Source organism: Taeniopygia guttata, chromosome 2, assembly GCF_048771995.1.
Source record: "Taeniopygia guttata chromosome 2, bTaeGut7.mat, whole genome shotgun sequence".
Taxonomy (NCBI): domain Eukaryota; kingdom Metazoa; phylum Chordata; class Aves; order Passeriformes; family Estrildidae; genus Taeniopygia; species Taeniopygia guttata.
In genome coordinates, this window is record NC_133026.1 from 140,380,619 (window position 1) to 140,401,889 (window position 21,271).

Consider the following 21,271-nt stretch of genomic DNA (forward strand, 5'->3'; position numbering starts at 1 on the left):
CCAGGTTTAGATGACCTGTAATTCCCCACTCTGCTGCCTTTTGTAGCTGTCAGAGAGCTCACAATGTGTATCTTGGATTTCACAGAAAGACATGCTGCACACAATATATTTTAAAAGTGTAGTTATATTAAGTATAATGAGAAAGAGCACAGGGAAATATGGGAGTTACAAAAGAAAATGCTTTCAAATCTGGTTATATTATATGGTATAATACATATATTTTTTTTGTTTCTTCCTTTAAAAGATCTGTTAAGATTTGATAGTGACTGGAATGACAAATGCAACAAGAGAAGGAGGGCTTGTAGTAGGAGATTTTTCAGAAAACAGAGAAATCTATTGATGGAGTTTCCATTGGACAGCACAAGCATTGAGGGCTCAGAACTGCCACAGGTAAGAAAACCAGCTTCTGCTATGCACATTTTTGTATCTTGCTTAAGTAATGCTTGTCACCTGTCTCTATAATGTTTATATTAGAAACATAAAGTCCTGTCAGGCTTCATTTCAAATAAAAGAGCTTCAAATTCTATTCCTCAGATCAGTCAATTTTCATCAACTAAGGTGAAATCACCTCCAGGTACATTCTATCTGAAATGAACTTAAAATGCATTGATTGCAGAGCATGCAGTGCATGCCACAGAATTGTTGGAATTTATACAAATTGCTGTTATTAATGTAATGCCTGATGTTACAGTAGAAGAAAAAAGGTAAACAGCTGTAGTTCTAATAATTTTCTCTTGAGAGCTGAAGAAAAACATTTCATTTTAGACACCCCTGGTTGATTTTTGTGTCATTAAACAGAACTAATGACAATTCTGGAGAAACTTCCCCCATTTGTCATAGACTCAGTTGGTTTCCTTCATTCCACTGAGTTTAACAATCTGAGAATAGCTGATAATTTGTCCTTGTGGCTAAATGTTTTTCCATTATATAAATCCTGGATGCTATTCTAATACACAAAATCTAAAAGAAGAAAAGGTAAAACCAGTGTATTAAGCTGGTTGCTGAGATAAAAATCTTGACAGAAATGAAATATTGATTAAGTCTTAACAACATCACTTGGTGGGAACAGGAATGGGTGGTTCAAAATGTCTCTAAGAATGTTTAACAAAGACGAAATGATATCAACACTATAGGTAGTCCCCATATAACAGACTTTGAGCAACATCCACAATTATTTTGTATTTTCTAGGGAGTAATTTGGCTTTGAAAAATGCAAAGTTCATAAACACTCTTACCTATGCATCATTTGCCAGTGGCACATTTGTAATTTGTTGTCTTCCAACACAAGAAGAAAAGCATTCCAATTATGACAGTTTTTATTTTTAAAATAGCTTAGGGAAAAAAAAAAAAAAAAGCCCAAACAAAAGTGCTACAAAAATCTGCAGCAAGAGATAGAATAATAATAGGATGGGGCACTCAGCCCTGGATAGTCAGAAGCATTACTCTGAGGTCTAATATACTAAGCTCTTTCCATGGCTTTCTCCTCCCTCCCACAATTATCACAGGCCTGTTTGGTTAGGAGTTTGAGCCAGTCTGATCATACAACACTTATTTTTTTCCTGTGAAGAGCCTCACCAAAAGGAGTTTTCAGGCTTGTTTGGTTTTATTTGGGTTTTTGTTTTGGTTTTTGTTTGTTTGTTTTAAATTTTATTTTGATAGTTTCTTTTTCTAAAAGGCCAATTCTGACTACCAAGAGATATCCAGTCAAGGAAAGATAACGGAAAAGCTACTAAAGCTCTTAGTTCCTATAGTTGCAATCTTTACCATATGTGAACTGCAAGGTTTTGGGACACTGATAATGAAAAAGTACAAACATGTTTTCAAAGTATGTTCACCCATATTCAGTGAGGTAGACCTGGTGCAGGTGGATTTGTCCTTATCCCTGTTTTTTGTGTGTGATCCCATCTGCTTCCTCAGGCCGGAATTGCAATCGTGTGTTCATGGGATAATGCAAATCAGGGAACCAGTCTGTGGCTGGGAAAAAAGAATGCTTAGTCCATTGTCTGGTTCATTGTGAAGCCACTTCCTGCTGGGATGAAGGGAGGACAAGGATTAAACCAGGGACCACCCATTTCACCAGTGACACAGAAGCCCATTGGTTCAAACAGATCAAGAAGGTTTAGCCAGATGGCCTGATCCAAATCCTGCTAAAGCCACTGTGAGCCCTCCACTTCATCTCCTCTTGGAAGGATTTCAGAGATGGACGAGCAGAGAGAGAGTGACCCATAGTAGCACTGGGGACAGGCTGGCCAAAACATCTGGGGATCATCCACTGCAACTTTGCAAAGGCTTCTCAGAGCACTGAGCTGTAGGGAGTGAATCCTGTTTAATAAGATCCTGTGTAGAGACTAAGAATTTGGCTCTCAGAAAGGAGAATACACCATAATTTTTTCTGACAGTGCAAATAAATCCTTTTGTAAGAATTGTCATGCCAGACAAAACTAAAGGTGCAATTCCAGGAACATTTCTTCAAAAGCAGTCCAGGCACACGGCTTGTGTGGAGACACTGAGCTAGAGAGAGGAACTGCCAAACCAGCAGAAGAGAAGTATTTTTTCCTTCCAGATTTTTTTCCCAGCAGGAGGCCTTTTAAAGTTCAAAGCACCTTGAAGAGTTGCTGTGCAGCTAAACAGAATAGAATAGAATAGAATAGAATAGAATAGAATAGAATAGAATAGAATAGAATAGAATAGAATAGAATAGAATAGAATAGAATAGAATAGAATAGAATAGAATAGAATAGAATAGAATAGAATAGGAGCACAGTGACACAATACAAACGTTAGAAACCCTCCATCATTTACTATATAGAAATTAATTATGAATGTTCTGTAAATCAATACACTGGTAGGAGGCATACAAATAAATCTTCATAGCTACTTCCCTGCCCTCCTGTTATAAAAACCATCAGTAGTAGAATTTCCACAGCTCACTAGGAAGCTCATCACTGTGCTGAGCTGCCTTTGGAGATGGAAAGCTTTCTGTAATGCTTAACTGAATAATCTTTTTGTGCATATTATGCCATGCACTTTTTTTTCTACCGTCAGAAAAAATGCAGAGAATATTATCACCACTGGTCCTTTTGTCCTCAAAAAATCAACTGGTGTAGGAAAATGTTTTCATTTGAAGGCTGCAATGCTTTTAACTAGAAGAAATACATCTTATCTTAAATGAAAAAATGGAGATGAGACGGTAACTCCTTTTTCCTCAGCCTCATATATAACATCATCCTTGTCAGGAATATTTGAAATTTCTGGCAAAGCTGCAGTGTTTTCAAAAAGCAGAAGAAATCCATCCTTCCTGTATCATTTCCACACACACTTTTGACTACTGAAACATCTAAAATTTCTGTTTCATTCCTTGTTCATGACATTCCTAGCTGCTCAAAATGTGCATATGAAAATCAGCTTAGCAAAAATCAACCATAATGGAAATGCATGGGGGGGAAAGCCTTTCTTCTCTTTGTGGTATGTTCTATTTTATTTGCATCAGCCTTTTTCCCCAAAAATTCTTTTCCACTCCTTAGCTCTACTGCAAGCAGTCATAGAATCCTAGAATCGTAAAGGTTGGATCATTGAGTCCATCTGTGTCCAAAGTGACTGGAGTGTTTAGACAGCATTAGTGTTTGAGCCCACCCTGTGGGCAATGACAGAAAATGGAACATTTCACAGAGGATCCGTTTTCTCTCTGGTCCATGAGTGGATGCACTCATGCACTCAGGCCTGGTCTGAGGAATCCAGTGCAAGCATTATCAATACTGAAACCCCACTCATCTGAGCCATCATGTTCAGCCACTTCTGTGGCTAAAATGTTGTCTGAGGTCCCCAATAGCTCCCCTAAAACAGTCCACAGCAGTGGGAAACATTCTGTGCCTTTGAATCAGCTGATCAGCAATACAACATGTCTTGTGTTGTATCCTAAAATACATTTGACAAATGTCTATGTAATATTGCCCTATCTCTTCACAACCCAGTCTTTTGGTCCCTATGACAGTTCATATTACAAAGTGTAATTAAGTTCAAGACCTCTGTCCTGACCCTTAGGGGAACCAGTGACCTGTGCCCATGATATCTGATAGATCAGCTAAAGGCTACAAATAAAGATCAGTGTTAGCAATTCAGCTGTCTACTACAGCAAAGTATCTTACAACTACACCAAAGCTCCCTGGTCTAGAAAGTCACACTTCTTGCAGTCCTGATCCAAAACTCTGACATGATTTCCAGTAAGTTCAGAGGCATTATGAGCATCATGACATTTTGCCCTAAGTGGTAAATGTATCCCTTCAATTTAGTCTTCCCTACAGAGACTATTTCCACAGTGGGGAATGCCAGGTCAGTGAAAAGGAGCTTTGTAGGATCTGAATGTTCAGCCCCTACTGGGAAGCAGGTATTTTGCTTTCTCCAATCTGCACTTCCAGCCAACTCAAAATGAGTTGATAAACGAAGATCTTTATCCAGTTACCAGTGGCTGAAATACTAGACAGAATTATTCTGCTTCTAAGGAATAAAAGGACTGCATGCCATTCTGGAAAGGATTCAGGAACGATACGTCTTTGATAGCTGAGAGAGAGAAGTGCCAGGCTGCAAAGCAATATCTAAATTCCCTGCATGCCTGTCCTTGCCCCTCCCATGCCAAAGGTATGGAAGGAAGGAAAGAAATAGCAGAGCAAAGCAAATAATTAACTGAAGATTGTATTTCACTGTCACTTCATAAGGCAAGGAAAGACATCTCTCCTGCCCGTTGTGAGGGTGGATGCTTGGTCAGAAAGCCCAGAGCTGGGGGAAGATGCTGGGTACTATTTGTGACCTGTGTGGGATTCTTCCTCGGCTGTTTCAAAGCTGCTCTAACAGAGACAGATCCTAAATGTGGGGCAGCAGAGGTGCAAGGCTTGGCACCTGCTGCATCCCTCAGGAGCACATCCCATATTAGTGGGGCCAGAGGGATTTTTCTCCCCAAGCGCTTCCTCCCTCCCCTTGTGCAGCTGTAAATTATCACAGGTTTTGTCTCTTTTCTTATCTCAGTTCAAGCATTACAAGGATCATATAAATAATGTTAACATTTCAAGTCTGAATTGTTTGATTCTTACACCACCAGAACACCTGTGTGCCTGGCACATTTCTCTTCTCCCACAAAACACGCTTGCCATCTTCTGGCCAGGCCACCAAGCATCACGGCTGGCTGGAAATGCACTCTCAAGTGTCCACACCACACAGGCTTTCCCAGCTGTTAACACAACAACCCGAGTATGCAGTTTGAAGTGAAATTTTGCTTTGGAAAGTTCCCCTATCAAGAATAATTTAGCTTTCAAGCTGTGCAAATTTGTCTTTCTTGATTCATAAAGATTTGCATTTGGCTTCTGTCTTCATACCTGCAAATATCCTGAGCTTCATTTATTCAAAGCCTAAAGAAAACATTTGGCCTCAAGTCTATTATTATGCTACTTTTACATTTAACCCACAAGTTTCAGTGGCTTTTATAGGAAACTACTGTTGATGAAAACTGGAATTACCGTTTTCATTAATAGTTATAGTTATAATAACTATTACAGTGTTTAACAGTTATTAAACACTAACCTTGCAGTGGAAGGTGAAGCTGAACAAAGTTCATATGGTGTCAGGTTCCAACACAAATATTTGATGTGGCTGTAATTAAAGCCAGTGCTGGGCTCTGATATTCACCTTGATATCTTCCTCAGCCAGGGAGGATCTTTCAGGAAGATCACATCTTCTGCCATGGCAGATCTAGTTCCCCGTATAATTCTGCATTCTCTCTCCTCTTGTCTCTCTCAGATTGTCTATGAAAAAATATCTCCCAGATCAACTCTTCTGAAGACTGAAATCATCCTGAGAGGTGTATAATTTCAGACAAAAGTATAGAAATTATTATTTCCAGTATGTAATAACAATAACAACAATAATAGTTATTAGTTTAGTATTACTATTATTTTAATGCTCCTATAGAGAGCAGCTGACAGAGCCAATTGTTTGCACCTGGTTTTATATCAGCTAGCTGGTGTTGTCTGGCTACAGGTGCTGGTGACCAGCAGTACAATCCAGTCTGTGAGCTGTTTTCAGCTATCAAGAACCAGCTAAATTTAGCAGCCCACAGATTAGCAAACAGTTCCTGTTTGGGACTGTGTAGGCAGAGGACAGGGGAACTAGGGGCAGGGTTGTCCTGTATGTGACTTCAGAAAGTAGAGCAGAGGTTTTCCACTGTGATTTCTTCTGCCAAGGCTCTGTACTGACAGCGGAGTTCAGTGAGACTGGGAATGGCAATGTGAAGCTCAAGGCAGAGGCAAGTCTGCCAGGCCAGGCTCAGCTCAGGGGTGACAGGGAGCCTGGTGTTTCACAGATGACATTTCCTCTACAAGGCAGGTTTTTCAGGAGCACCACATTTTCTGCTGTGACAATGCCAGTTCCCAGTGAAATTCTGATTCTCTCCACTTCTGTCTTCCACAAAACAAGTAGCATAAATGATAAAATGAATGTCAAGCCCCAAACTAAAGGAACTTGCCTTTCCCTCTGTTATTCACTTTGCAAATCAGGAGTTCTGTAACTGTATTCCAGATGTTACTAAATATCTGAGCAGGTATTGAATTAGAATAAGCAGATCTTGCCTTTCAGGGATACAAACTCCCCACATACAGCCACATATCACCTTGTAAGGGGAAAAAATGTAATTGTAATTCATAATTAATTTCCTTAGCTACAAAAAACAACATATAGTGCAAGGTTCTATAGGTACAGCTGTAACTTAATTTGTTGTTTCAAAGAGAGATTTTTCATAATATGTTTAAAAATTAACACTAGATCTGCATTTTCTTTCTTACATTTACAGCTGCCTAACACAAAGCATGACTGAGGTCAGAAAAACTGCTATGATGGCAGCACGTGCTTTTTCATGTGCTCCATGAACAATATCACAATCATTTCCATTTCTCCCTCTCAGGCACACCATTTCTGAGCTGCTGTCTGGCAATTGAAAAAATGTGCTGCACCAGCTGTCAGGGTGTTCCAGCTTCCTGCCTGTTTTAGCAGATACATTTTTCTTTGAACAAATAGATACTGAACTTCTATTACAAGAAGTAATAGTCAGGAACAGCTACAAAACAGAAATTAATATTAAAATACAGAAATATTAGAAATGTAATGAATATTAATTCCTAGAACAAATTTCCAGCATCTGGTCTGAGATACTTTTAAAATATTTTACTACTTGAACATTCTAGACCTGTTTTTACTGAGTATGCAATTTGTAGGAAGCATGCTGTCTTTTCTCCTATGGATTAATAACAGGATTAGGGGGCTGGGAAAACCACAAGAAAGGGGATGATATCCAACAGGCAAGTTCATAATACTGCCTGTCTCAAGCAAGATGTGCTCAAACACTTGAAAAGGAATACATGGCAATAATGAAAAAAAAAAATTCTTTTGGTTTCTGCTTGCTTAGTTATGTCTTCAAATCAGGCCTGGAATACAGAGGCAGCAGCTCTGGGAAAGAAGGCAGATCTCTGCAGCAGGAGCTGCAATGTGTGTGTGGAGACTTAGGAAAGACAGACATTTCTCCGTGTAGTGCTTGGAACACGAAAGGATCGGGAGGGATCTGGGAGGAGCGATGTTAAAGTGGTGGATTTCCCAAAGGGCAGGCAGAGAGGGGATGTGGAGCCCAGGAGGCTGGAGGGGAGCACGGTGCCTCGGGCAGAGCTGGGCAGGGCCCTGGCTGGCAGCTACCTGGAGCTGTCCACCAGGACATCCCTCCCGGAGCAGGAGACACGCAGGAAGGGGCTGCAGTCCTCAGACATATTCCTTGCCTCTCTCTTTCTTGTCTCCTTGCTAAGTATGCTGGTCAGAGCTAGGAAATGAGACAAATGTGCCAACGAGCAACTGTTAATAAACTTTGTTCTCTAAGCCCTTTTTTATTTTCACAGAAGGCAAAGGCCAAAGACTTTTTATCTGCGCAGTTGTGTTCAGTAGAAAATTGTAAAGCCATAACCAGTAAGGTCACCACATTTCTTAGCAGTCATTTACTTTAAAGGGAATGAAAAACTGGTCATTAAATGATTATGGGAAAATTACAGAATTAAGAGGTTCTCCTCATGCAGATGATGCCCTTGTAGGTTATTCTTGTCTCCTGCCAGCGATGACCTAAGGCTTGTCCATGTGCTTTGACTCTCCAGCACCTGCCTTGCTTTGTCAAGCCAGAAAAATCTTTGGGTGCTTCAAACTTTCCAAGTGAGCATTCTCTTCAAACAATAATCCATAATAACACCAAGCTCCACTACGTGGAACAGAGTCACAGAATCATGGGATCATAGAATGGCCTGAGTTAGAAGGGACCTTTAAGCTCATGCAAATTCCAATCCCCCTGCTGCAGACAGGGATACCTGTCACTAGACCAGGTTGCTCAGATCCCCAACCGACATGGCCTTAAAAACTTCCAGGGATGGGGCATCCACAATTTCTCTGAGCAACGTGTGTCAGTGTCTCACCACCCTCACAGCAGAGAACTTCTTCCTACTATCTGATCTAAACCTACCCTCTTTCAGACTGAAGCCATTCCCCTTTGTCCTGTCACTGGATGCCCTTTCAAGAAGTCCCTCTCCATCTTTTCTATAATTCCCTTCAAGTACTGGAAAGCCACAATCAGGCCACCCCAAAGCCTTCTCTTTTCCAGGCGGAGCAAAACCAACTCCCTCAAGCTTTACTCATAGGAGAGGTGCTCCATCTCTTGCATCATCTTGGTGGCCTCCTCTGGACTTGTTCCAACAGTTCCATGTCATTCCTGTGTTGCAGACCCCAGAGCTGATGCAGGGTTCGTGTTACAGATATTGTCACATGATGCAGATGAGAAATCAAAATCAATCCTTCACACAAACAAGTTATTACAATTTGGTTTGCTGCATGTTAGCTATGAGTAAATCTCTTTCTGCTTTGTTAGCATCTTTTAAGACACACTATCTAAGCCCATGGCATTTAGCTGAAGAGAAGGAGTAAAACTGAAACCTAATAACTAATCTTAACCACATGAATTTTTGTAGGGAAATTCTTAATATATTCAGAAGATCCCTATGTCAATAACTATATTTACAGGTTTTATCTTAGCTTTTAAAATACTACTTTGATTTGCTTTTTTCTCTTCAGAAGAAGACACAGATATAAATTACTCTTGGGTAAAGGCTAGTGGTGTTGTTAATAATATTAAAAATACTCACATGAGTGTAAATCATTTCTGTTGAACTTTAAGCAGCAATATATGCGCTCATCTTTCAATATTTTGCCATTACTGCATCGGCAGTGCCCCATATGCAAGTCTGTCTACACTGAACACAAGAGATGTAGGAGAGCTGTGCATCTTTGTGCCAGGGAGGGCACTTTGCTGTCCCAGCTGTGCTCACCAGCAGCGCAAGGACGCTGCAGCAGCCGGCGGAGCTGGGGCACAGGCTGTTCTCTGCAGGAGGCACAGAGCTGCTGCACCAAGGCACAGCTGCAGCCCAATCCACCAAAGCCCATATTAATAAAATATTGATATTTGGCTTTTTAAAAATGCAGAGCACTCTATTTAATGCAGGAACATCATCCCAGGAAAAGAAAACCCACATTAGGTTCCTTTCCTGAGTCTTTGGGTTTTGTTTCAGTCCAAAATACAGATATCCTTAGTGATCATAATGAAAAACTGACAACAAAAAGAAGAATCAATTGTACAGAGCTTTGTTCTTATACGAGGATTGCAATATGATATCAGAGAATCCACTGCAAAAGGTCTCTCTGGAAAGGAGAAAAGAAATTTGGGAATAGTTAATGGATTGCTGCATACATTGCAAATTAAAACACAGTTTTGACATGTGCATTTGCACTGTTTTTCTTAGGAGACAACTGTTTTCATTCTTACAAAAATTACTGCTACCGAATCAAGCTACATTTACACAAGGTGTTTCAAGGCAAAGGCATCATGTGCATTTAGTTTTTCAGGATCTCGTCATTAGGGAAAAAAAAAAAAAAATCCTCTTAAAACCTTCCCTGCATTTTTTTTTCCTTTTTAATTATAAAAATGTGATTTTTGCAAGACCTTGTGACTTTTCACTATCTGATGTAAGCACTTGCATTAATGCAATAAAGCCTTTGGCTCAAAGGGATCATGAGAGCATTTAAGGAAATGGGGGAGTTTTAAGAAATCTAAAGTAGTTTTCCTAAAAAGTAGATTTAGATTTGGTGATAATATATAGGCACAGCCCCATAGCATGGTCTTGGCAGACTGACATAGAAAATAGGCTATTCCACCATTCCAGAAGAAACTAAAAATTCCCTTATGTCTAGTTAATTCAAGGCGTGTGACTTATACAGCTGATAATTTGCATTTATGCAGTTCCTCTTGTTCTAAAAATCTCAGATGAAAAAATGCTAACGGTTTTTGAAAAAAAAAAATCATATGAATTTTGACTGCTCCAAACTATCAAAAATACCTCAACAATCTTTTTTACATGACAGAGTAAAACCCAAGCTTCTCCCACATACCATAAAGAACATCAAAGAATTCTAGTGACTTGTTATTGAAATAGACTGATCTGCATCTGTCTGACTCAGCCTCATACATGAGGTGTATTAATTATTCCGGAAATATTTTTTAATATTACTTTCTTATTTATTATGAAACAGCTCCCTAGGGCTTATTCTTTTGTGCTGCCTGGGTGTCCTGGGTGTGGGCCTGACACCTGACACCAAGTCAGGGCAAGTACACCCAGTCCCAGTGATACTGGGGGAACAACCTTAATCTGGAGCCAGGACTATTGCCCCTTGACAATTCATCTATACAGACAAATAAAGCAGATTTCTTCTTAATTTGTATGTTCGTTAGGAATGAGGAATTGAACAATTCCTCAACCAAAGAAACCTTTTTTGGTGTATTTATAAAAATGTACTGGGAATAGTATTTAACACCCAAATATACAAAGAAGTTGAGACTGCATTTAACTCTTGAAATTATACGCCAAATTTTCCTGCACTTGTGTCTATGACTGAAGTGATTTCAACAGAGGTTTGCTTGTGTAACCATGCTGAATTTGGTTTATTATTCTACATTTAAAGCTAAGTAGTGCAAATTGCAAAATGAAATATATCCAGTAGATGTCATCATCCTGCATCCCATGTGCCTGATAATCCAGTTTAGATTTACCTTTTTTTAATTGAACTGAAATAAAAAGTAGGAGTCCTAACAGAAATAAGTTTTCTGAAAAACTTGTGTAAAACATACTCATTTGATGTGATACACCTTACTAACACTAGGATTTCTGGAATGTTTACAACCTGGAAGTGTTCATGCACAAAGTAATTTACAGATATCCATGACTGCACTCATATGCCCAAATAACATCTGCAAAATATGTCAGTAAATGCATGTATTTAAACCTGAAAATCCATTTGATAGGTTCCATTTAATCCACAAGTCCCTAAAGCAATATAAATATGTACTACAGCATCACCTCTGATCCTGAAGCATGTACTGCAAAAATACATTTAAGATCCTCTTTACAGATGAAAATATTAAATGAAGTTGAAAGGGCTTTGGGAGGTCGGGGAGTTCCATTTCCATAAATAGTGCTTTGAGTTGTTCATTTCTTGAAATTACACCTCATATAAATGAATATCTTCATATATGTTACTGGGATTTATCAAGTACTCCGATGTGCTTGATTTACATTGTTTTTAATTTCAAATCAAATACTGTTATTTACATTCAGCAGTTTTATATTTAGTTGAGGAGCAAAATGATTTAGCCAAGTCCAAATTACTGTGATTCAGCCATCTTCAAATGTTTTCACATTTTAAACCCTGACCTCTATTATTTGCTGTGGGGAGACTTACTAGGTCAGAGTAACGCCTCTCAGTATGTGATTAAAACGTGCACTTTGTCCATGTCCATGGATTTTGTAATACAATCCTTTAGCAATCTGGCAACATTTCTGGCTTTGTTAGCTGGGGCATTGCTTAGGAAAATTCCTGTGCAATACTGTTGTGGTCTGATCCAAATCCCTTCAGAAACAATAGAAAGGCTTCCAAGGGCTTAAGCCATGGACAAATGAGGTTCATGCAAAGGCTGAGCCCCAGCAGGTGAAGCAGGAGGCAGACGCTGGTGGGAAATTGCAGCGTGGCAGATGCCAACAGGCTCACAAGCTCATCTCAGTTGTGTCCTGGAACATGTTTTAAATTCCCACAAGGGATGGGGTGGGAAATGTCCCAGTTTCAGATGAGCTAACATTGTTACACATTGCTTTCAACTTAGTAATCATTTCTTTATTTAGTAAAAATGGTACAATCACGGAATGTTAAGGGGTTGGAATGGACCTTAAAAATCATCTAGTGCCAACCTGCCCTGCCATGGGCAGAGACACCTGCCACTAGACCAGGTTCCTCAGAGCGCCATCCAGCCTGGCTTTGAACACTGACAGGGTTGGGGCAGCCACAACCTCCCTGGGGAACCTGTTCCAGTGTCTCACCACCCTCACAGCTGAAAATTTCTTCTTAATGTATACCCTAAATTTTTCCTTCTTTAATTCATACCCATTATTCCTTGTCCTATCACTACAGCTCTGGATGAAAAATCAAGGCAGCTTGAGGTATCCAATTGTCCTTGTATCTGTGGCTTCTGTGAAAATGCATGAGGAAGGAGAAAGAATTTGAAAGGAAAAAGCCTTTTTTTCCCTCTGACCCTTCTCTATGCTTATCCATTGGCTAAGACAGGTCTTGTGCATCCCACTCAAGAGAAACGGGAATTCTGATTAAAGCCCGTTTAATCAGGCTGCGCAACTCCTGACAGCCCTGGACAGCTCCAGCATCCCCGGACAGCGCGGGGCAGAGCTGCAGCCGTGAGCAGCGCTGCGGGATGGGGGACACGGGGCTGACCCCTCCCGAGGGCCTCTGCAGGGCTGGCAGAGGATTCCTGCCAGGAGGTTGGGCTTTAGGGGCACTTTGGGGACACAAGGGGCCAAAAACACTCATGGGACAGCCCCGTTGCCATCCCGCAACTTGAGCCAGCATGCCCACATGGGCAAGGAGGCCAAAGGCATCCTGGATTGTATCAGAAGAGTGTGACCGGCAGGACCAGGGCGGGGGCTGTCCTTTGGTACTCACAAAGTGGTGCGGTTGTGACTCCTTTGGTCACATCCTCCCCACTGTGTCCAGCGCTGTGTCCAGTTCTGGGCCCCTCAGTGCCAGAAGGACATTGAGGGGCTGGAATGTGTCCAGAGAAGGGCAACAGAGCTGGGGAAGGGACTGGAGCACCAGGAGCAGCTGAGGTTGCTGCGGGCGTTCAGAAAAAGAGATCCAAGGGGAATCTTACAGCTTTCTCCAACTCCCTGAAAGGAGGTTGTAGCCAGGTGCGGGTCGGTCCTCCACGAAACCAGCGACAGGACGAGAGGAAATGGCCTTAAGCTGCGCCAGGGGAGGTTTAGGCTGGAAATCAGGAAGTGTTACAGAGAAAGGCAGATTAGCCGCTGGAACGGGCTGCCCGGGAAGCGGCGGGGTCGCGGTCCCTGAAGGCGTCTGAGGGCAGCCCGGGCGCTGCCCTCAGCGCTGCCCTCAGCGCTGCCCTCAGCGCTGCCCTCAGCGCTGCCCTCAGCGCTGCCCTCAGCGCCGCCGCCGCTCCGGGGGCGCTCCGCGAGCGCGGCCCCACCGAGCCCGGGGGCGGGGCTGCGCACGCGCCCCCTCGTGCGGCCCCGCCCCCAGCGGCGGGCGGCGCTGTCCGGGCGCGCGCAGGAAGATGGAGGCGGCGGTGCGGGAGCGCCGGGCGCGCCGGGCGGCGGGCGCGGGGCGGTAGCGGCTCCCGGCCGCCCTCCCTTTCTCCCTTCCTTCGCTCCCGCCCCCTCCGCTACTCCAGCGGCGGGAGAGGCGGCCCGCCTGCCCCCCCCCCGCGCAGGGCATGGCGGCCCCGGGCCCTCCGCGGCTGCCCCGGCTGCGGCTGGGCCCGCGGCTGCGGGCCGGGCTGGAGGTCGCGCTGCGGGTGCCGAGCCTGTTCCTCATCGACGCCATCTTCAACTCGGCCCCGCTGCCGGGCGGCTCCGTGAGCGCCGCGCTGCTGGGCGCGCTGCTGCGGCTGCTGGGTGAGACACCTTCCCTTCCTCCGCTCCCGAGGGACGCGGACCGAGCCCCGCCGGGGCCGCCGCTGCTCCCCGCCCCTCGCCCGCCTCCCGGCTGCTGCTGCTGCCGCGGCCCGTCTCTCCCGTCCCTGATTCCCATTCCCGTCCCCACCGGCTCCTCTGCCGCCGCCGAGCCCCTGCTCGGCCGCCCGGGCTGGATCATCGCCTCTCCCCCTCGTGCCCCGCTTCGGTTCACTCCCCGATCTGTCTCCCCGGCTCCTTCCGCCGCCTCCTGCCCCCGTAGCGGTGCAAGGACCCGGCTCGGGGCTGTGATTGACCCTCTCCTCCTACTCGGGGGGAGAAGACATGTGGCTTAGTGGGTATAGGGTTTTCATGTGGTTTTTAAAAAACCCTTTGAATAGCGTGATGTCTTCCTGAAATACGCAGTTGAAGCCTTATTTTAGAAACAGCAGTTCAGAAGTGCCGGGAATTTGCTTCCCAGAGGAAAGAGAAGACTCTTGAAACTCCTCAACGGTTATTTTCTAGCCTTTTTTTTTTCTTCCCATGATGTATGAAAATCAGTGGTATAACTAGGTGATACTGTTTCCAATATAGGGTTCTTACATAGCCTCGGCTCGGTGGGAGTCCCGTTCAGTGAACTGCTGTAGCGGTGCTACTGTCCTGTGTATCACGTTTTGGAGCTGGCGATCCTAAGGCAGGAAGGAGAACACAAAACAAATCAAGTTGCTGTTTCGGATTTATTTGGGGGTTTTTTTGGGTTTTTGTTTGTTTGTTTGTTTTGTTTTTTTTTTTTTTTTTGCAGGCCCGCGAGGGATGGATTTTATCTGACATTTATAGTAAAAGAAAAACAGGAAGGAAATAGGCGGTACAGCTTTTGAGGCAGGAAGCAGAGAAGAGAGGGTTAAAGGAAATGTGCATAGTGAGAAGTGTGTGATGGCATAACACAAATTGATGACAGAGGGGGAAAAAGTAAAAAATAACCTAGAGCAAGACAGCAGGTGAGAGGAGAGCAAAGGGAGGAGGTGACAAAACGCAGCAGGTGTTTTATTTTGGTTTTTAACATTTATTATATTTTTATGTTTATTATTATTGCTTTGGTTAAGGGTGCCAGGGGAAGTCTGTGCTCACATGAGAAGTGATGCTGCGGAGGCTCTACCTGTCCTGCCGTGCCAGGGGTATGAGGTGCTCCAGGAAGGGGAGCAGGGGTTCTTCCTCCCTTCTTACCATTTTCTTGACCTTTTGTTCAACACTTAGGGAATTGCTAAGAGTGATAATTCCTTTTTTTAAAAAAAATAGCATTGTAGTGCCTCACCAATTTAATTTTAGGAGTCTTTCATCATATGATCCAGGGGCTGTCTAAATTAAACCTACCTGTGTAAATGAGTGGTGGATATCTTGTTCAATGTCCCTTAAGTGTATGGTACTGGTTAAGTACTTAACAGATTAAGCCACTTTTGAGGTTTGCATTTATATGAACACTTTTCTGGAAGGGGTTGGGTGAAGAAGTGCCTTTTGCCTTCTACAAAAAAACTTTGGGAATGTTTTATGCCAAAAAACTTACCCTGAACATTTAGAAAAGGGGTATGTGGTTCTTGGTTTTCCAAAATTGAAGATTAAAACATAGGCACCTAAAGATGATCTTAAACACCTTCCATGTGGTTCAGACTTTTGAATCTGTTTTTTTCTCATTTGAATTTAAGGATTACAGGGTTGGGTTTTTGCTGCTGTTTGGAAAGTGATATTATTTTGGATCATTTTGTATTTAAATAGTGAGAAAATATCATTTTACTTACCATTTGCAGACTTTGAAGTACTGATCCAAACTTTTCCTATAGCACAATAGCACAGGATAAACAGACAACCTGTCCACCAGACACAAAGACTGAAGCTCTGGAGAGATTGATGATTTTTGGAGGTGATGTTAAACAGTTTTGAAATATTCTGGGAGTACAGTTCATCAGGAATGCTAATACAGATCTGCGTGGGTGTTACAAAGTTTTACAGCAGGATTCCTTGGTCTGATTCTTCCATCACTTTCTACGCAAGTAAATAGAGTTATACATGGCAGAGAACCAACTTCCACAGCTGGAGCACGTTTTCTTTCCTGTTTTTGGTTAACCTTGCTTTGTTCCCAACACAACGTTTGCCTTTCGTATCTTTGCACTGGATTTAAGTATCTCAATTCCAGCAGAACCACCACCCCCAGGAGTTGTGGCTGTCACCTCAGACAGCAGTCCCTCCTCAGTGAGGACACTGAGTTTTCAGAAGGGAACTATAAATACTTGAGTCTGCAGAAAGATGTGGAGCTAGAGAAAAATAGTTTGGCAGTTCCACATGAATGAAGTGCTGATGTGTAAAAGTGATTGTCCCCTGCACGTGACTGAAAGTCGAATCCTAAGTAGTGGACTGCTATGAAGATACTGACAACTTTCAGGATTTAAAGGAAAAATATGAGACTGAGACATTAATTGTAAAACAATAAATTATTTTAAAAGTAAGTGTAGTGTAGTTTGGTTCAGTGCTGTGTTTGGAGGCCGTACTGGGACAGTTGGCAATGGGGTGGCACAGGCAGAAATAGTAAAGATGAGTAGAGAGACAAACCTTATCAATGGAGGAACCACAGCATTTCCTAGCAGAGGGAAAATGGAATAAGGCTTGCTGTTTTGAAGGGCAAACAGGGATGGGCACAGGGCAGAGCAAAGTCTTATGTTGAGATGGACTATGTGACATAAATGGAGATGGGGGGAAAGGAGTGGTCACTGTCCCTTCTGAGATCTGTTACCTCTTAGGGTCTTTTGAGTCTCCTTAAGTGAGTCTTGACTTTTCCTCATATGTATTAACAGAGACACGCTGTACTTTTTGTTAGTGCCTCTTCAGAGGAACCAGTAGGACAAGCTCTATTGACTCACTGTTGTACTGTTTTTAGAGATGTGTCTTGCATGTGAAACGTCAGTGTTTTAAGATGACCTGCAGTATCTAAATACAGTCCTGTTACTGCCACTGCAAGGCACAAAAATAGGTTTTGTTAAGGCGTGTTTCAGAGCAGCCTGCTTACTGCAAAATGCATCTCCTTTGGCTCAAATGATCAGAATTACATAAATAATGACCTTGTACAGGCATGTGAGCCTTTTCTGTGACTTCTGAGAAAAGACAAAGGCTACAAACTTGTCAGCAGTATTGGCTTTCCTAAACATGTTTGTAGTGGTTAAAAGTGACAAGGCAAATGTCAAGCTTATTTTGTAGAAAATGCTGCATGTAACTAATATTCAGCTTTTCCTGGACTGAGCTACAATTCAGGGGGCTTTCTGAAAACTGATAGATGCTTTTCTTCAGTCCACTTCACAAGGTTACGAGGTTAATGATTAATTAAGGAGACTGTGTTTATATCAGCCAGTGGTGCTGGCAAGGAATATTGTTCAGGCATAGTCATAACTTTATTTGTAGTCTTCCTTTTGCAGTTGATTCATGTTGATCCTCTCCCTTCTTCTCAATCCTCCAGGATCCAAAGGTGTTTTTTTTGGGGTTTTTTTGGGGGGGCAGTTTGTATATCTGTGTGTGTTTGGTTGTTGTTGTTTTTATACAAGCAGTGGTTGCGCTATTGGAAGAATCAAATGCTATTTTAAATATTTTATTCTCATGATCAAGAGGCTATGGCTTAATTTTGTTTTTAAACACTTGTTTATGGTGGCTTTAGAACAGCCTAAACTACAATTGTCAAAAAGACTGATGCTATCCTCCAGTAGAAAGAGGATTACTCGTGATTTCATTGGTTTTAGTAAAGAGATTGAAAGTAACTTAGAATCAAATATCAGTTGTAGAGATCAAAATCTCTCCAGACTGGTTTGGATGAGAAAGCAGTTGCATTGACTGGAATCTGATGTCCAAAAAAAAGGCAATGTGTTCCTGAATAAGAAACTGTTTAAAGAAATTAATCTAGTGCTAAGTACCATTTAATTTAACACCTCTTAGGGCAGAGCCATTACCTATGGAGTGCACAGTGATGGAATTAATAAATTACAGAAGTTTACTGCAAGGACATGTAACCCCAAACTCCCAATACTGCAGTTGCTCTGATAGGATTTCTCACAGGAAGGTGCAGACTTCCCAGGCATGGTCAAGATGTGGTCATGGTCAATATGAGGGAGAGGTTAGCAAACAGGAATTTCAAGGCCTAAATCTGACTTCTAACAAGACAGACAAGTTTTCACTGGCATTGGCACAGAGGCAATTAATGCAGTTTTGGATCCTGTGCACAAAAGCTGTATACTGTGGAAGGTCTTCCTCATGTGACCTTTGTCACCACTCTTACCAGAAATAAAGGCAAAGTGAAGGGAAATAAAAGTGCCTTTCCCACAGCAAACTACGGCAATTTTTCACAATTTTCCCATTAAAGAGTTTAACTAAAAGGTTTTGGTTACTTTAGTACTCCAGCTTGGACAGCTGTAGCTGAGTGCCTTGCTCAAGTGAATTAGGGGACTTACTAAATCTTACTCATTTATTCTTTATTAGTTTTGCTTATAAAGGAGGTGCTTTATCTGTTGGGGATTTTTTTGTTTATTTTTAGAATTTGTCTACCCTTGGATTTCAGGATTAAGGCTGAAATGCTGGGAGTTGTCACTATTCTAGTCTAAAACTGCAACAAACTTCACAATAATTTTGATTTTAGGGCTTGCTGTGGCTTTGCATCACAGCTGTAATGCACAGATGTTAAATACAGAGATTAACTTGTCCTCTTGCCTGTTCTCTAAAAAGGGCACCACTGGTAATGCAAAGTTACAAGTGACTAATGGGAAAGCGATACATTAAATAAATGTAGCTCCAGAGCTAGTAAGTTAAAATCTGTTGTTGAACGTCTATTGAGAACTAAATTATTTCAATCTGGTTTTAGGTGTCTTTGTATCCAGCGTTGTTCTGGTCTTACAACAGCGAGCACTTTTCAAGTTCTACATGATTGCCTCAGCGTTTCTGCTGGCTGCAACTTCAGTGTTGGTGAATTACTATGCTGCTTTGCACATAAACTTCTACAGTGCCTACAACACAGCTGCATTTGGAATTCAGATTTTCCCACATAAAGGACCTTCACTATGGATGGCACTTTCCATCCTTCAGCTTACCTTTGGAATTGGATATGTTACATTGCTAAACATGCAGTCCATATACTCTCAACTCATCATCCTGGATATACTGATTCCTGTAATTGGCTTAGTCGTTGAATTACCTTTAAATGTCCGGCAAGTACTTGTTTTTATTTCAGGCCTAGTTCTGACACTAAATACCACGGCCATTTTAGCTACAAAAATTAAGTGGTTCTATTATTCGGTACGATACGTTTATCTGCTGGTGAGGCACATGTATCGTATTTATGGATTACAGCTATTGATGGAAGATACGTGGAAAAGGATTCAGTTTCCAGCTGTACTGCGTGTCTTTTGGCTAACAAGACTTACAGCACAAGCTGTGGTATTAACTTATGTAGTAAAGATGGCTGAAAACAACACGGAAGAAAAATTCTTCTTGATATCATGGGATAACTGTTGGGAAGTGATCTGCAGCCTGATCATAAGTGGGTGTGACTCTACTTTAACTGTATTGGGCATGAGTGCCGTCATTTCCTCAATAGCGCATTATTTGGGACTTGGTATCCTGGCCTTCATTGGGTCAACTGATGAGGATGACAAAAGGCTTGGGTTTGTAGCACCCGTCTTGTTTTTTATTCTGGCTCTGCAGACTGGTTTAAGTGGACTGAAACCAGAGGAACGATTGGTTCGCCTGAGTCGAAACATGTGCCTTTTGTTGACCGCAGTCCTGCATTTTATCCATGGAATGACAGACCCCGTGCTGATGTCTCTCAGTGCCTCCCATGTGTCATCGTTCCGCAGACACTTTCCTGTACTGTTTGTCTCCGCTTGCCTTTTCATTCTTCCAGTTCTGCTCAGTTACATCCTCTGGCACCACTATGCACTAAATACTTGGCTTTTTGCAGTCACAGCGTTCTGTGTAGAGCTTTGCCTAAAAGTAATCGTTTCTATCACTGTTTATATATTGTTTATGATTGACGGCTACTATAATGTGCTATGGGAAAAACTTGATGATTATGTCTATTATGTTCGCTCAACTGGCAATATTATTGAGTTTATATTCGGAGTAATCATGTTTGGAAATGGAGCTTACACAATGGTATTTGAATCAGGAAGCAAGATTCGTGCTTGCATGATGTGTCTGCACGCATACTTCAACATCTACCTGCAAGCCAAGAATGGCTGGAAGACTTTTATAAACCGCCGCACTGCTGTGAAGAAAATCAACTCGCTTCCAGAGGTAAAAGGAGCTCGGTTACATGAAATTGATGATGTCTGTGCAATCTGCTACCACGAGTTCACCACCTCTGCGCGCATTACTCCATGCAACCATTATTTCCATGCACTTTGTCTTCGGAAGTGGCTGTACATTCAGGACACATGCCCAATGTGCCATCAAAAAGTGTATATTGAGGACAAAGAAAATGCCAATATCTCTAACAACAACGGGTTTGTAGCACCAAATGAAAATCCTGTACGGGTTGCAGAAGAAGCTGCTGATGCTGAAAATGAATTAAATGAAGATAATGACAGTTCTGATAGTGATGAGGAAGATGGCGACTGTGTGGCACAGCACTTGAATGAGACTCTTAATGTTGACTCTAACTCCCTTGGTGATTAAGATGTCTTTTACTAAGCCGTGAGGTATTTGTTCAAGATTGACTCCAACGGAATAAAAGTATCACTTTGTAGTTATTGTACTTAAGCACAACAGCAGTATCTCAATGTTGAGTCTGTGAATGGTGGTTGTTTACTGTGGTGTGTGCTACTGTAAATATACCTCTAATTTTTGCTGGTCTCTTTCACGACCACCTTAAAATTATGTACATTATTGTACATGGAATAAAATGTTTTCACGTTTTTAAGTTGGTTGGAAAAACACTCTTTAATTGATGTAGTGATGATGCTGTGCCAAAGACTGTATACCAGTAATCCCCAATCAATGTCTTCTGGATGCAAATGAAAAATACTGGTGAAAATAGACTGTTCAGCCGGTCAACTCGGAAATGAAAGCCTGAGCCAAAGCAGCTTTACTTACAAATTCAGTATTAGCAGAGCTTTATCGCAAAAAAAATAGTGAGTTGTATTTTTAAAAAAAATAACAAA

General features: G+C 42.1%; 1 protein-coding gene across 2 annotated transcripts; it reads left to right on the forward strand.

The window, feature by feature from the left end:
* The first annotated feature begins 253 nt into the window (after window positions 1–253).
* RNF139 (ring finger protein 139) lies at window positions 254–21,030 on the forward strand. Of its 2 annotated transcripts, none has more exons than XM_030266678.4 (2): window positions 254–390; window positions 18,976–21,030. In XM_030266678.4, the coding sequence occupies exon 2, from the start codon at window positions 19,035–19,037 to the stop codon at window positions 20,784–20,786; it is 1,752 nt and encodes a 583-aa protein (XP_030122538.1). In that variant the 5' UTR covers window positions 254–390; window positions 18,976–19,034; the 3' UTR covers window positions 20,787–21,030. The 2 variants fall into 2 exon arrangements, with proteins under 2 accessions (XP_030122538.1, XP_030122539.1); XM_030266679.4 differs by lacking the exon at window positions 254–390 and adding an exon at window positions 13,708–14,090.
* The last annotated feature ends 241 nt before the right edge of the window (window positions 21,031–21,271 follow it).